The sequence below is a fragment of the Haliaeetus albicilla genome, chromosome 25 (genome assembly GCF_947461875.1).
Source record: "Haliaeetus albicilla chromosome 25, bHalAlb1.1, whole genome shotgun sequence".
Taxonomy (NCBI): Eukaryota; Metazoa; Chordata; class Aves; order Accipitriformes; family Accipitridae; genus Haliaeetus; species Haliaeetus albicilla.
Window position 1 is genome coordinate 23,323,287 of NC_091507.1, and position 14,055 is coordinate 23,337,341.

General features: G+C 41.6%; 1 protein-coding gene across 1 annotated transcript in view; it reads left to right on the top strand.

The window, feature by feature from the left end:
• Positions 1-14,055, top strand: part of COL4A1 (collagen type IV alpha 1 chain) — a 125,614-nt gene that overhangs the window by 89,775 nt on the left and 21,784 nt on the right. The window contains exons 25-40 of the mRNA XM_069770285.1: positions 920-1,111; positions 1,989-2,157; positions 2,504-2,596; positions 2,700-2,804; positions 4,326-4,423; positions 4,726-4,876; positions 5,199-5,312; positions 5,717-5,884; positions 6,441-6,530; positions 7,137-7,289; positions 10,657-10,755; positions 10,847-10,936; positions 11,811-11,950; positions 12,841-12,971; positions 13,076-13,152; positions 13,889-13,987. Coding sequence (XP_069626386.1) covers positions 920-1,111; positions 1,989-2,157; positions 2,504-2,596; positions 2,700-2,804; positions 4,326-4,423; positions 4,726-4,876; positions 5,199-5,312; positions 5,717-5,884; positions 6,441-6,530; positions 7,137-7,289; positions 10,657-10,755; positions 10,847-10,936; positions 11,811-11,950; positions 12,841-12,971; positions 13,076-13,152; positions 13,889-13,987 — 1,969 coding nt within the window. The remainder of the gene's footprint in view (positions 1-919; positions 1,112-1,988; positions 2,158-2,503; positions 2,597-2,699; positions 2,805-4,325; positions 4,424-4,725; positions 4,877-5,198; positions 5,313-5,716; positions 5,885-6,440; positions 6,531-7,136; positions 7,290-10,656; positions 10,756-10,846; positions 10,937-11,810; positions 11,951-12,840; positions 12,972-13,075; positions 13,153-13,888; positions 13,988-14,055) is intronic.

Here is a 14,055-nt window from a genome sequence, read left to right on the forward strand (position 1 = left end):
TATGGGTATATTATTAGGTAGATAATTTCTTCCCAGGAGAGCTTCAAAACTCTTTTCTGAGCATGTGCATAGTATTCTGGTAGTACCAGCTGACTGGGATTGTTAATTGCACAAAATCAGTGAATGTTAGTAATGAAGGGAAACATATATTTGTGTCAGCTAAATATCATAAATAAACTACCCAGGGAGAAGCTTTCAGCCTTCAGTTAGCCTTAACTCTTGTGCAAATAACATTTGAGTTTTGTGTAAGATAATTAATTTAATTTTGTAGACAATCTGTGTATTTGATTAATATTACAGTTCATTTAAATGTAATCAATTAAATAAGCAATTTAAACCTATAAGTTTGACTGAGTTTGTCTTTGCATACTGGAAGTGTGTTATTTTCCTGTGCTAGTACTACTTCTGCTGGTATTGTAAATTATGATGGAAGTGTAGAGATACTTTTGTTGCGTTTGCGTCAGGGAAATAAGTTCCACAGTGTTACAGAATTCATCATTTAAAGATTTGGGCAGACACTATAACTCTGAAAATGCCTTTTTAAAAAGCCCCATTTACCTTGATGTTGTATAAATATGTATAACTGAAATCCAGTGGGAAGTCTATTGAAAATTCAGAGTAGTTTTTTGGTGTCATGGCTTGCAGTTCTCGTGTAAGTGGTGTAAGTTTATATGCACCATCTAAAATGATATACCCGTGATATGATAAGTAACAAAATGGTCGAGACAAGAAGATTTGCATTAATTCCTTATTCACACTGCTGTGTCCTGGAAAATATTCTCATTTGACCTCCTCAATTGAAAACTTAATGGTTTACTTGATTTGGGTCTAGTCTTTAATTTCTGAAGATTTGTTTTCTTTTGTGTCAGTTGAAAGGTTGGTAGAGCAACTGATGACATCTGAATTTATGAAATTTCAGGGACCCCCTGGCACTCCAGGACTTATGGGCAGCCCTGGGGCAAAAGGAGAACCAGGAGATTTTTCTTATGATTCTATCCTGAAAGGTGAAAAGGGAGAACCTGGTTTCCCAGGACAACCAGGTGCTCCTGGAAGAGAAGGAAGACCGGGAAAAGATGGATTGCCAGGTCTCCAGGGTCCAAAAGGAGCATCGGTATGTGTGTTTCTTTATGTTTACATATTGTCCTACTGTGTGTTTATTTATGTTTACATACTGTCCTATATATTCTGTCTTTCAGATCAGAATTCACATGCTTTTATGCCCTGTATATGCTTTATGTTTATTGGCCTCATTCGTTGTTCCACTTCTTGTCATTACCTTGAGTAGTTCATTCTTCCTTAGAGGAAGGCTCCAGTTTCCCTGGAACTAGTGAGGAGGATGGTCCTTCAACAACAGACTATTTCAGAGTTAGATTTTGACCCTTTCTTTTTGCATGTCATGCAAATAAGTGATCTGACTCAGATGTATTCAGCATGGCTTTTAGGACTTTTAGGACTGTAGAGCAAGGTTACTTGCCCCATAAAGTTGTGGGCATGGACAATAGTTTTGTTCCTTTCTCCCTTTCTCACAGCTTGATGGTGAGAACTAGTGTGGATGATTTAGCTGATACCTGGATATGACTGAAGGAATGCCATTATCTGAGTAGAGATTGTTAAGACAAGATTCAGCTCTGTTCTAGCACACTTCTCTTCTTGTGGAAACTAATGCTTCAAAGTCTTGCATTGATAGAGAGTTCAGCTGATATGCATGTGGAGCTGAATGTGGAGCTCACATCTGCTCCCAGATCCACCACTGGGAACATAGCCTACATGGTCCAGTTAGCTGCATTGCACACTAGGTATGAGTTCCATGTCCTATTCCATGTGGAACCCAGTTCTATTTTCACTGAACTCAGTGATGAAAAATCCACATTCTTCAGCCTTACAGAGACATGTGCTAAATCAAAGTTACAAAATATTCAAAGAGAAAGGATGACATGTTGTATCTTGCCAATCAGGCAAGAAGTACGCTTATACTTTCCAAAAATTAGGGTACGGCTGGCTTGAAAGGAGAACGCGGTCCCCCTGGCCAACCTGGATTCCCTGGAGTACGTGGTGAAAGAGGTTTTCCTGGCCCTCCTGGGATAGGCGCTGCAGGGTTACCTGGTGACAAAGGAGACAGAGGCTTAGCTGGAATCCCAGGTTCACCAGGCCTTCCAGGTAAGGCTATCGTATGCTTTAAAAAAAAAAAAAAATTTAAAAAAATTGTGCCCTTTAAGTGGTACAACTTAGAGGATCACCGGAATTTAAGATTGAAATAAAAAGACTTTCTAATTTAAATCAGTGTTTGCTTTCAACAGTATAATTGCAAATCTTTGAGGGTGATTTTCTTGAAGAGTTTGTTAGGCCAAACAGGGTGGTTTAGGTTCACCCTATGAAACTTCTACAAAAAAACTTCGTAACAAGTCAGTTGTAATGGTACGGATGGACTAGTATTGCTGGCTAGGTGAAACTCCCTTGTTTAATTTCATCAGTTCCTGTATTTAATACATCTTTACCTTCACAGGAGCAAAAGGCGAAGCAGGACGAACTGTACCGCTCCCCGGACCTCCTGGGGCGGATGGCCTTCCTGGGCCACCTGGTTTCCCTGGACCCCAAGGTACAGTAGAGTAGCCTGTTAATCTTTGTCTGATGATCATAATGGCTCTGTTCCCCAGAAGCTAGCCTTTGTATTAATATTTGTCTTGTTTTGCCTTGCAAAGGTGACAAAGGGAATCCTGGGCTTCCAGGTAGACCCGGCCTGCCAGGAGAAAAAGGTGCTGTTGGGCAGCCAGGCATAGGGTTCCCTGGACCTCCAGGACCCAAAGGTAAGATAAAGTTATCCATCTAACAGAGCTGGTGTAACTGGAGTGTGGATGGAGGCCAGCGCTATCATCCATCATGGCTGCATGACATTTGGGAGATGCAGCTGAAGAACGTCCCTTGCGAAAGTCCACCGGCACCACCATAAGCACACTTTCAATGCACACTTGCTTTGTGCAGTGATCTGGCGCAGGTACAGACAGTGTCAAAGCTACTGCCAGAATAGAAAGGGATACAGTACATCTCACATGGTAGCAACTGAGGTTGCTGAGAGATGAGGCGACCTTTCTGAGAGATGAAGCACTGTGGGTCGTTGGTCAAAAAACCATGCTGACGTAACTATAGAATTTTGGGGCCAGAGCTAGCAGCTCTGCTGTGTCCCAGGCAGCTGAGAGTGGTTTGGTTAGAACACCAGCTTACTCAGCATAAGTTCAGTCTTCCCTGCATGGCCATTGTCAGGGTATGCACAGAGCTTAGAGGGAGTCTAAATGTTAATATTCTAGTTTGGGATTTTGGGGAGATGTATTTCATAGTGCTGCTACCCATTTAGAACTAGATGACTGAGCTTTCAGCAGCCACCTCAATCCCCAAAATTCTTTCGTGTTTTCATTATTTCATTTATTATGATTCCACACACCAGTGAACTGGGAGGGTCAGAAAGACTTAATAAGGAGAAGGGGCAAATCTTTACCTGTGACCACCTCTAGTTCCTCCAAGACTGGTGTGGGATGAGCTTGAACAGAAGAGGCCCATTGCATCTGGAAGAGGATTGCTATATGCTCTTTGATGCCAGCAAGAAAGGAATGGCATATCAAATACGTTTCTTTCAAGGACCGTTCCTTGAATTCAGCTCTGCCCAATGACTTCCCTGGGGCTTAGTCTAAAAGGTGGATTTCCCAATCCCTGAGACCTTTGCTGGGGAGAGGAGCTTCATCTCAATTTATTGAGCATGTGCAGATGTTGAGTGAGTGCTATCTTTAAGCAATTTGCAGAATGTTTTACGTATTCCTTCCTGCATTCCCAAGGCGCAGTGCATGGGCCAGCCGTGGCATAGAAGCCTTCTGTGTGCAACCCACAGCAGGATGTGTAGCAGGACATGCCACATGACATATACTAAACAAAAGGTGTTGATTCAGAGATGGATTTTGTGCATCCCTCAGTCTGATGCCCCACACATTAAGTTGCCTTTTCTGAAGAAGACTTTGGGAACCCAGTTTTGCAGACAGGATGTTTCTCAATGACATGAACCCACAAGGCTATTTATTTAAGAGGAGACACTCAGCATTTATTTCTTCTGGATAGTTGTTTCTCATCAGAAGCCAAATGCTGCACGAAGCTCAGCATTTGAATCTCTGTTGAGGCATTTGGGCGCTGGCATCCTTAGAAGTTTGACATAAAAGACTACACAGACCTTTTTAAACACGTCCCTGTGAGGATGTGAATAGTTCAGTTAGAGGCTTGAAGAAACAGCAAGGACTCTTGCAGGCAGAGACAGTAATGATGTAAGGTTTTTTTTTGTTTTATAGGTTTCCAAGGTCAGTCTGGCTCTCCTGGTCTGCCGGGGACTCCGGGAAGCCGTGGCCTGGATGGTTTGCCAGGTGCACCAGGTTTACAAGGTCAAAAAGTAGGTGTCAGCTGCTCATACTGTTATCTGTGACCGCCCATTTTAACAGAAGTGTGTGCAAAGATCCTGCTCTTTAAAAACAAAAAAGTTGGCCAAACCATCTTTCATCTTATGTTTCCCACTATGCACACAAAGGAACAGAGTAGAAGGATGAATGCTTGACATTAATGCTAACGGGCTTATGGCTCTCCCCAGAAGTCACGTATAGCACTCTGCCTCTGAGTGATTTAATTAATACAGTCAGTGAATGAATTCTTGGGTTTGATGTGTTGATTCCCAGTCTGTTGTGTTTCTTTGGCTAGGGTGAACCTGGTGTGGGTCTCCCTGGCCCTAAGGGGTTGCCAGGCCCCCCAGGCCCAGCTGGCATCCCTGGAGAAAAGGGAAATCCTGGACTGCCGGGCTTACGTGGAGAGCAAGGCTTCCCGGGCGTCCCGGGACAGCAAGGATTCAGAGGTAATGTCGCCTGAAAAAGACAGCTCTGTATTTCTATTTCTTTTTTAAAGTCGCTCCCCTGTAGGTGCAGAAAAAAAGTCTATTCACCACTGAGATACCCTACTGATACCTCAGGGTATTGCCCTTTTTCCTTCCCCTCGTTTTCTCCTACCAACCACCAGAAGCAAATGCTAGCAGCAAAGCGGCCCTTCCTCCGAGCCCAGGCAGGCGGTGTTAGAGGCTGAAATGAGGTCTTTGTTGGCCAAGTGCTTCCAAAACGCCTTGTCTAGCATCTTCAGCCAACGTCGGAGGACGCTCGGCCCATGTCTCTGTCTCCCCGCAGGCGACCCCGGCCTCCCAGGACTGCAAGGCTCGCAGGGCCCTCCGGGCGCGCCGGGGCTGGGCCCCCAGGGATTGCCGGGACCCGCCGGGCAGCCGGGACCCCAGGGACCGCCAGGTGAGAGGAAAATACTCCCACCACAGTGCTTCAGAGCAGACTTCTGGCATAAATGGATGTCGGCGTTGGTAACAGCGTTGCTCGCGAACCGTTTTGTGGTGCAAGGTCGGTGGGGGTGCACGGGGAGGCATGTCGGCGGGCCGCCTCCGTCCGGGACAAAACGCAGGGCGAGGCCTCCTGAGGAAACGCCAGCCATTTTCTTCCGTCTCCTCAGGTCGTTGGTGGGTAGTATATATAGGGTCAAAGCCTCACTTAGAAAATGAGGACTGTTTCTGCTGTCTGGCTTTAAGCATTCTTCATGCCATGTAATTTCTGACCCGCAGATGGACATTATCAGATATTCTTGTTAATGGTGTTCCCCGTGCTCCGTTAAGGACTAATCCTGTGTCTTCTGTTTCTCCTAGGATTTCCTGGAATAAAAGGCGAAAGGGGCTTCCCTGGTATCCCAGGTCTAGATATGCCAGGACCAAAAGGGGATAAAGGTAGCCAGGGCCAGCCGGGAGTACCAGGGTCTGTGGGGTTACCCGGCCTGCCGGGTCCGCAGGGGACCATTGGACAGAAAGGATCGGCAGGTAAACGTCTTTTCCCTCGGAAACCAGCATCTTTGACAACTGTTTTATTAAGCTGTGGTAGCATGCCCTTTCACTCGGTTAGGAATTGATCCATCAAAGAGTCCAAGCTTGGGAAACCACATGGGCTGATGTCAGTAAAGCAGCTCTGTGCATGTGTAACTGAACTGCTACTCAAGTCCTTCGGTAGATCAAATCCAGCGACTTGCAGGAACTAGCCTTTAGCCTGTAATAATGAAAGGCGATTATTCTGCACAGTTTCAGTGACAGAATGTGGTTTTAATAATGCCTTTGTTAGTGACAGCACTGTTTACTGTCATAGGAAGTTTTAAGAATCTGTCAAAAACCCATTACAAAGGGTGTTTTATTCTGGTTTTCATAACACTGTTTTTACTGTTGTTTTCTCTGTCAGGCTATTTTAGATTAATCACCTTCTTTGTCCCATTTGTCCTTTAGTAGTGCAATTCCTAATATGATAGGGAGTAAATAATTCCATTTCTTGTACTTCTTTACACTGCTTGCTTTATTTCTGTTATTCACTTTTTCACTTTGGTTTCAGGAGCCAAAGGAGAAATGGGAGTTATGGGAACTCCTGGATTGCCAGGAACTCCTGGACCAGTTGGAGATCGAGGGTTGCCTGGTGAAAAAGGTAAGAGAGAAATTTTCTCAAAATCAGAATTGTAAAATCTATCTTTTTCCCAACAGAAGACAAGTCTGGAAATAACCAAATACAAGGAGTATGCTTGGCCTAAGGAATGTTTTATGTCAAGTAACTTCCCTGTAAGTTAGAAATAGTGTAATTTAGAAAGCCATATCCTAGGACCAGTCATGTATTTGGGCACTGAGCCAGGATTTTTGATCTGTTCTTCAGCAACATACGGTTTTGCTAGGTGCGAGGATGCTATAGGTATTACTCCAAGAAAAACCCTGTGCTTGAAATTATAAAAAGCCAGCAGGAAGGTCTTAATTAAATCCTTCAAATAATGCCCTGTATTACTGCCAAACTCCTATCCCTATTGTTTTGAGAGTCTAAAATTAATGGCTGTGAAGCAAGAAAAATATGTCAACTTTTTTGACAGAGCTATTGTGAAGTCCTGGTATAAAAAAACTTCATATTACATAAATGAAGTGTTCCAGAGCATGGTATTCAGTGCTCAAAATTTGAATAAATAGCTAACTGCATTTGTTATTGTCTACTACATATTTTTGAGAAGTTTTATATGCCACCATAATATTCTGTGCTATCCCTTTATAGGTAGCCAAGGTTTCAAAGGTGTAATTGGACCTCAGGGTGATCCTGGTGTCAAAGGAGATAAAGGTGAAGCTGGTCTCCCAGGAAAACCTGGAACAATGGACACCATGGACATGGTTAGTCTCAAAGGCCAAAAGGGAGATCCAGGAGAAAAAGGTAACTTTAATCTCTAACTGTGGATAAGTGTAATTAACACTCATATACTGTTAAGCAGCAATGCTTTTGAGTTCAGTTGTATCTTAGTTTGAGACAACAGTTTTTAAAATAAGATTAAAGAATTTCACACAGCAAATGCAGATATTTTTCCAGTGTCTTTCAACTCCGTAGAAACAAAGATTAATCACAGACAGAAGGGGTTTTGGTTGGATGGAGGAGGTTCAATTTGCCCTTATAAAATCCATTTTACCTCTTACCAGAAGACTCTCAAAAGAAAAGGAATTTTAAAAGTAGAAACTAGGGCTTGCCAGAAGAGAATAGCTGTCTTTCCTGTAAAACATATAGTGGAAACACTGTTGTGGCCATGAAGACCAACGGATACTGTAAGAAAAAGTAGGCAGCCTTTTTTGGCACACATGTATGCCACTGATACCAAGAGATCAGCTTATGTCAGTTTAGAAACATCTGGAAATATGCAGGAGAAAGGCAATCAGCTTTCTACTTAGAAACTTAATGGTGGTAGAGATATTAGGTTTTTTTAGACAACGCATTCTTCTTGGATTTTTATTTTTACTGCTACATGAAAATTTCGTTGTTTAAGATCATTCTCCTGTTTTTATTTTCAAAGAAAACATAGTGTATGTTTCATATATTTTTATTATTTGTCTTTTTATTAAGATTTACTTTTTATTAAAAAATCTCATAAGAGTTTTTAAATAAATGATAATGGGTTTAGTTAAAATAGAATTGTAGGGCTTAGAAGAGAGCTGCTGAGATCACATAGTTTTCCATTCCCCTGAACCAAATCCTTCAGCCTTTCATTGGATATCACATTTTCTGAAATAATTATCATTCTTGTTAGCCTTTCTGACTTCCCCCCAGTTTGGCTGCATCCTTGTTAGAGTGCATTTTGCTGAAACAAGTGAAGTACTTAACTCAGGCCATGCTAGAATGAAATTTCCCTTTCTTGAAACAACAGCCAACTCTGTGATTAGCTATAATCCTTAGTCCTTCACTTCTGGACTGCTGCCTATGCTGTTGTTTTTCATTTCGTATGCATGCTTTTGACTTCTCCTTACCACATATGTGCTGTATTACACTTTTTGAATTTCATGATGTTGATTTTCAACCTTGACTCCAACTCTTCAAAACCCTTCTGCGGTCTAATCCTGTCCTCTTTTCAAGCCTTTTCAGTTTAGTGTCATCTGTACGTTTCATCAGTGTATTCTCTGTTGGGCCCAGGACAGAGCACGTGCGACTACTTTCCAGTTTGACAGTGAATCACCAGTAACTGTACCATGTTATATTTGAACTGTGGGAACAGAAGAGTTGCCCAGATTAGGTACCTCTTATCTCCATGTCCTGACTACTTGTCAGAATGAGACCTGGGCTCCTGTGTCCTCGTTGGTCTCGGAGAAACCTAGGCATGTGGATAGGCAGTGCCTCCCAGCTTGGACAGCCAGGGTGTCGTGGTTTAACCCCAGCCAGCAACTAAGCACCACGCAGCCGCTCACTCACTCCCCCCCCATCCAGTGGGATGGGGGAGAAAATCGGGAAAAGAAGTAAAACTCCTGGGTTGAGATAAGAACGGTTTAATAGAACAGAAAAGAAGAAACTACTAATGATAATGATAACACTAATAAAATGACAACAGTAGTAATAAAAGGATTGGAACATACAAATGATGCGCAGAGCAATTGCTCACCACCTGCAGACCGACACCCAGCCAGTCCCCGAGCGGCGATTCCCTGCCCCCCACTTCCCAGTTCCTAAACTAGATGGGACGTCACATGGTATGGAATACACTGTTGGCCAGTTTGGGTCAGGTGCCCTGGCTGGGCATGAGAAGCTGAAAAATCCTTGACTATAGTCTAAACACTACTGAGCAACAGCTGAAAACATCAGTGTTATCAACATTCTTCGCATACTGAACTCAAAGCACAGCACTGTACCAGCTACTAGGAAGACAGTTAACTCTATCCCAGCTGAAACCAGGACACAGGGCCTGCAGGGGAGGGGAGGAGCGAGTGTAGAGTGTATCTGCCTCTAAGCTGAGAAGCGGCTTCTGAGAGCACTTTTGTATTTGATGAGGCTCCCAGCCTATAAAGATTTAATCTAGATTAATTTTTCTCATTTGTTTCTGATCTTGATACATATGGTGGCATGGAAAGCTTTAAAACAAATCCACATAGGTTGTTTTTCATTACTTTCTTATCTACTCTTCACCTGTGGGTTGACTGACTGATAATTAGTTTTATCTCCTTTCCAGAAATCCAAATTAGGCACACTGGTTACATGCATATAAAGAAGCCTTTGCTGAGAAATTCAAATGGTTTATTTCTTTGGTTTCTAACTTCTTCATCAATCCAGCACTAATAATGCATGCTTGCAAACTTGTATGCTCTACCTTTTCCTGACCACACACAGTCTACAGATTGGCCTGGCTCACACAGCCTGGACAGGTAGGTTCCAAACAGACCCCCGCCCGCAAATTTCTGCTGTTATTCTGCCCATCTCATCCTCTTCAACTCAAAGATACTTAGTACCAGCAGAGAAAAATAACCTAATTATACTCCATAACTTTGCGGATCTGTTAACTGCCTTCATCTCTGTAGACTTGAATATCACAGTAATGTTTTAAAAAGCTTCTAAAATACAAACTGCAGAGAAGACACAGTGTTTTTCTGGGAGATTGTCAGTGGTGTTTAATGAAAAAATTTGGTATTGGACATCTTGGGATGTTTTTAATAAGATCCACTTACTTAAAAACATTCAGCGAGCTATCTTCAGTAACTTGTTGTCCTGCACCTATATGCAACACTACCAGAAAGAGTTATGACCAAAAAGCTTGGACCTTAAAGCTGGAGAAGAGGCACACCACAGAATAAGAGGTGGAGCCTTCTGGAATGATGAAGATGCTTTAACATTAGATAGAACTGAGGAAACAGCGAATTTCTGGCTGTGAACTGGTTGTTCATATGTACCTTTTTAGACAGCAGAACAGTCAAGTCAATCATTTCTGTTATACCCGATATTGTCTGGCACTTCTGAAGTAACTCATTAATCTAACTCAAACACATGTTCATTTGCAATTTCTTTTAAAGATATAACTTGCCTTGAAATTTGCACAGACACCTGTAAAATTGTAATAGTTTGCAGCCTTTCCCTAGCCCTGATTTACTGACTGGAGAGTTGTGTTTTACTCAAGTGTGACTACTGTACAATGTACGAAGCTTGAATTCAGCCATTTCGTTGTTCAGCAGAGAGAAGCAACAGTGATCAAAAATTAACTAGAAGGATTATTATATGGCATTACAGTAAATTTTGATAAAACTGATCTCACTGTGTTTGTTTTCTTGGTGTCCAGGGGACCATGGAGCAACAGGAGAAAAAGGGTTACGTGGGGAATATGGAGAACCAGGAATTCCAGGGAGGGATGGTGAACCTGGTACTCCAGGACATCCAGGTATGTCTGAAGCTAGCAACAGAGGGACTGTTCAGCGGGTATTTTAAACCTCATTGACTAATGGGACTCCTAATTTCTCTGCTGTCTGTAGGACCAAAAGGTGATCAGGGCCCCCCAGGGTTCCCAGGGGATCCAGGAATTCCAGGACAAAAAGGATCGGTTGGTGAAATGGGTTTGCCAGGTACTGATTGCTGGAAATTCCTCATTATTTTTTCCTAAAGTTAATGTAGAACATTATGAGACACCTGTATGGAGTATTTGTTGGTGTAGATCTACTGAACGGTTACACTATTTGCAGTGTCTGAACTTCAGGCTTTTGGGACATTGCTTTCTCAATCCTGTTGTGATATACAAATAATAGGATGGTTTCCTAAGTTTCTACATACAAATCCTTTAGCTGGATCTGTAGGATTTGTGTATTTGTTGCAGACAGGCAGTTTTTCAAGTGATACCTTTTGTCTGTCTGTGTCTGTCTCTGCTAGCGTGTGAACTGCATTAAGGTTCTTGTGTATTTTCCCCCTTCTAAAAAGTTTGGTGAGTTGCTGTGTGCTGCATGTTAATTACAAACTGTAGTGGTCTGGGAAGAGTGTTGTTGTGGAGGGGATTGGTAAAGAATAGAATGGAGAAGAACCTATATCTCAACACAGAAACTTTGTCTCCATTCAGATGGCCTTGTGCATAGCATATTTAGGAAATCAAAGGTGAAAGACTGAAATGATAAAGGGGGACAGAAAAATTTGCTACAGCAGAGTTCCTTTCTCACTGTGGTCCTGTTAGAAATTATTCAAATCAACATAAACTTTTATTCAAATCATATTTTTAGCAAGAGTTCTGTTTGCTCTGAATCCAAGATTACAACCTTCTATGAGGAGAGCTTATCTTCGCATAAAAAGTCCCATTTAGAGAGTGAATCTCAAAAGTTAATTTACAGGCTATTTTAGTGAGTTACGTTACTTTTCTAGCTCTGAATAGCTAAGGCAACACTGAAAAATCATTGTCAACACTGCCAGGGTACACTAGTTCTGATACACCTATTTTTCCTTTTCACTTGCTAGGAACACCTGGAGAAAAGGGTCTGCCAGGAGTACCGGGTTCACCAGGCACACCAGGGTTTCCTGGGCAAAAAGGTGAAAAAGGAGACAAAGGAGCACCAGGTTTTCCTGGAATTGGCTTTCCAGGGTCTCCTGGTGAGAAGGTATTTACACCCCTAAGGATTTAATTGTCTGTCTACCAAGTAACTCATTTGAAAAGATGCTGTTGGCCTTTTAAGCTATTTTATTATATTTTCTATTATGCTCATTTAAATACCTGATTAAAAACTTGAAAGGTGTGCATATGGGCAGGTTTAGATGCATTCTGTTTGATGGGACCATTATGTCTAGGGTTCTTATTTATTCTGTCTCTTCAGAATAGGCTAATTTACAGTGCTAGAAATGTGAGGTAAGGGAATAACTTTTAAAAATACTAAGTAAATAAAGTGAAAAGGGCTTGTTACAAACAGAGCAAATAATCACACTGAAATAGTGTTACTGTGCTTTTACAGAGAAACTGGGAAGATGGAAAAAACTATAAAATGCTCAGATATTACTGAAAAAAGAAGTGTATTAATACTGTGTGTAAAGTTAATTTAATCTCTAATAGGATTCTCATTTGTTTCACATTCCTTTTCCTAGCTATACAATAACAGTAATCATGAATTTATGAGTAAAAATTGTAAAAATAAAACTTACTAATCTGGTAGCACACTTGCTGAAGACTTGACAAAAGATTTTTTTGAAGATTATTAAGTGTAATAAGTAACTTAAGAGGCTAATTTGGAAAAGATTTTGTAAAAACCATTATAAAAATGCATAGAAAACTACTCATTTTCATATGTAGGTATTAAGCAATTCCTAGAAAAGTCAGTAATTCTGATAGTGGAATTTAATGGCAAATTTAATCCTAAATTACTTTGTTTCTAAATGGAAGAAGAATGAAATTCTTTATAAGTATGATGGATAAGAGGGGTGACATCTAGCATTGCAAATGGAAAAAGCTGTTTCAGAATTAACGTGTGGATTTTATAATGTGTGCTGCTTCTTCTAGGGAGAACCAGGAAGAACGGGTACTCCAGGTTTATCTGGAGATAAGGGTGAAAAGGGTAGTGCAGGAATTCCTGGAATGCCGGGTGCCCCAGGTCCCAAAGGATCCCCTGGCATGGCAGGATTTCCAGGCAAGTGTTTATGCTTAAATAAAACAGAAATTGCAGTGAAAAGTGAATGTGATACTTACACCAAATATCCTGCATGTAAACCCATGTTGTCTTCTTTTCTTTAGGGAGCCCTGGCCGCCAGGGAGAAAAGGGTGAAAAAGGACTTCCTGGCTTAAGTGGCATTCCAGGTTTAAAAGGAGAACCAGGTAGAAAAGAAATACAAAACACTAAATGCTACTTAAAGTATTATTCACCTGCAGGCAGTGGCTAAAACAAATACTGTGGCATTCTGCATTCATTTTGGCTCAGATATTTCCTGGTACATTTCTTCATTTCATAAGCAAAACCAGACAGTGCTGTTTCCCAGGTAAATCTGAGTCAGTGTAGTGTGGGGCTAATACTACTTTTGCACTGTTTGTGGAAGAGATTTTACCACCTTCCACAAGACTGGTTGTTGCTACAGCCATTAGTTCTGTGGTTTCTGAGTTCATTTAAAAACAATAAAGTGATCCATGGGCCCAAACCTGAATCACCACATTAGCATCATTACACAGATGTTAAAGAGGAACTATTTTGCTGTTGTGAGTATAACAACATTTTTTAACTTGGAGCCTTGTGTTCTTAGTTTACTGGCTGCAGGACACATCTCATTGGACAATGGGCTGTGCTATTCACAAGCCTTTGCTGGAGTTCCTGCACTCTAAACTCACTAAGATTCATGATAATTAGCTATGTCAAAATCTGTAATACTTGAGCCCTGTCTCACACTGATTTAATTCAGAACTAACCTCAGCAAAAAGTCACACTGAAGTCATCATGCAGTATCTGCTTGATCTCTGTGGGAGCAAAAGAATAAGTAAAGCTTTTCTTTAGAGGAAAAAAACATGTAAAAAAAAAGACTGATGATTCATAGGTGACATGAAAATGGCAATGATTTTTCAGGTGAACCTGGCGTTCCGGGTCCTGCTGGTTCCATTGGACAGAAGGGTGAACCAGGTTATGATGGGATTCCAGGTGCAGCTGGTGCAAAGGGTGAACAAGGTATGGTCATTGTCATGTTAAGTTTATGGGGTACAAAAATGCACAGAGACAGGCTACACAAGAGTAGC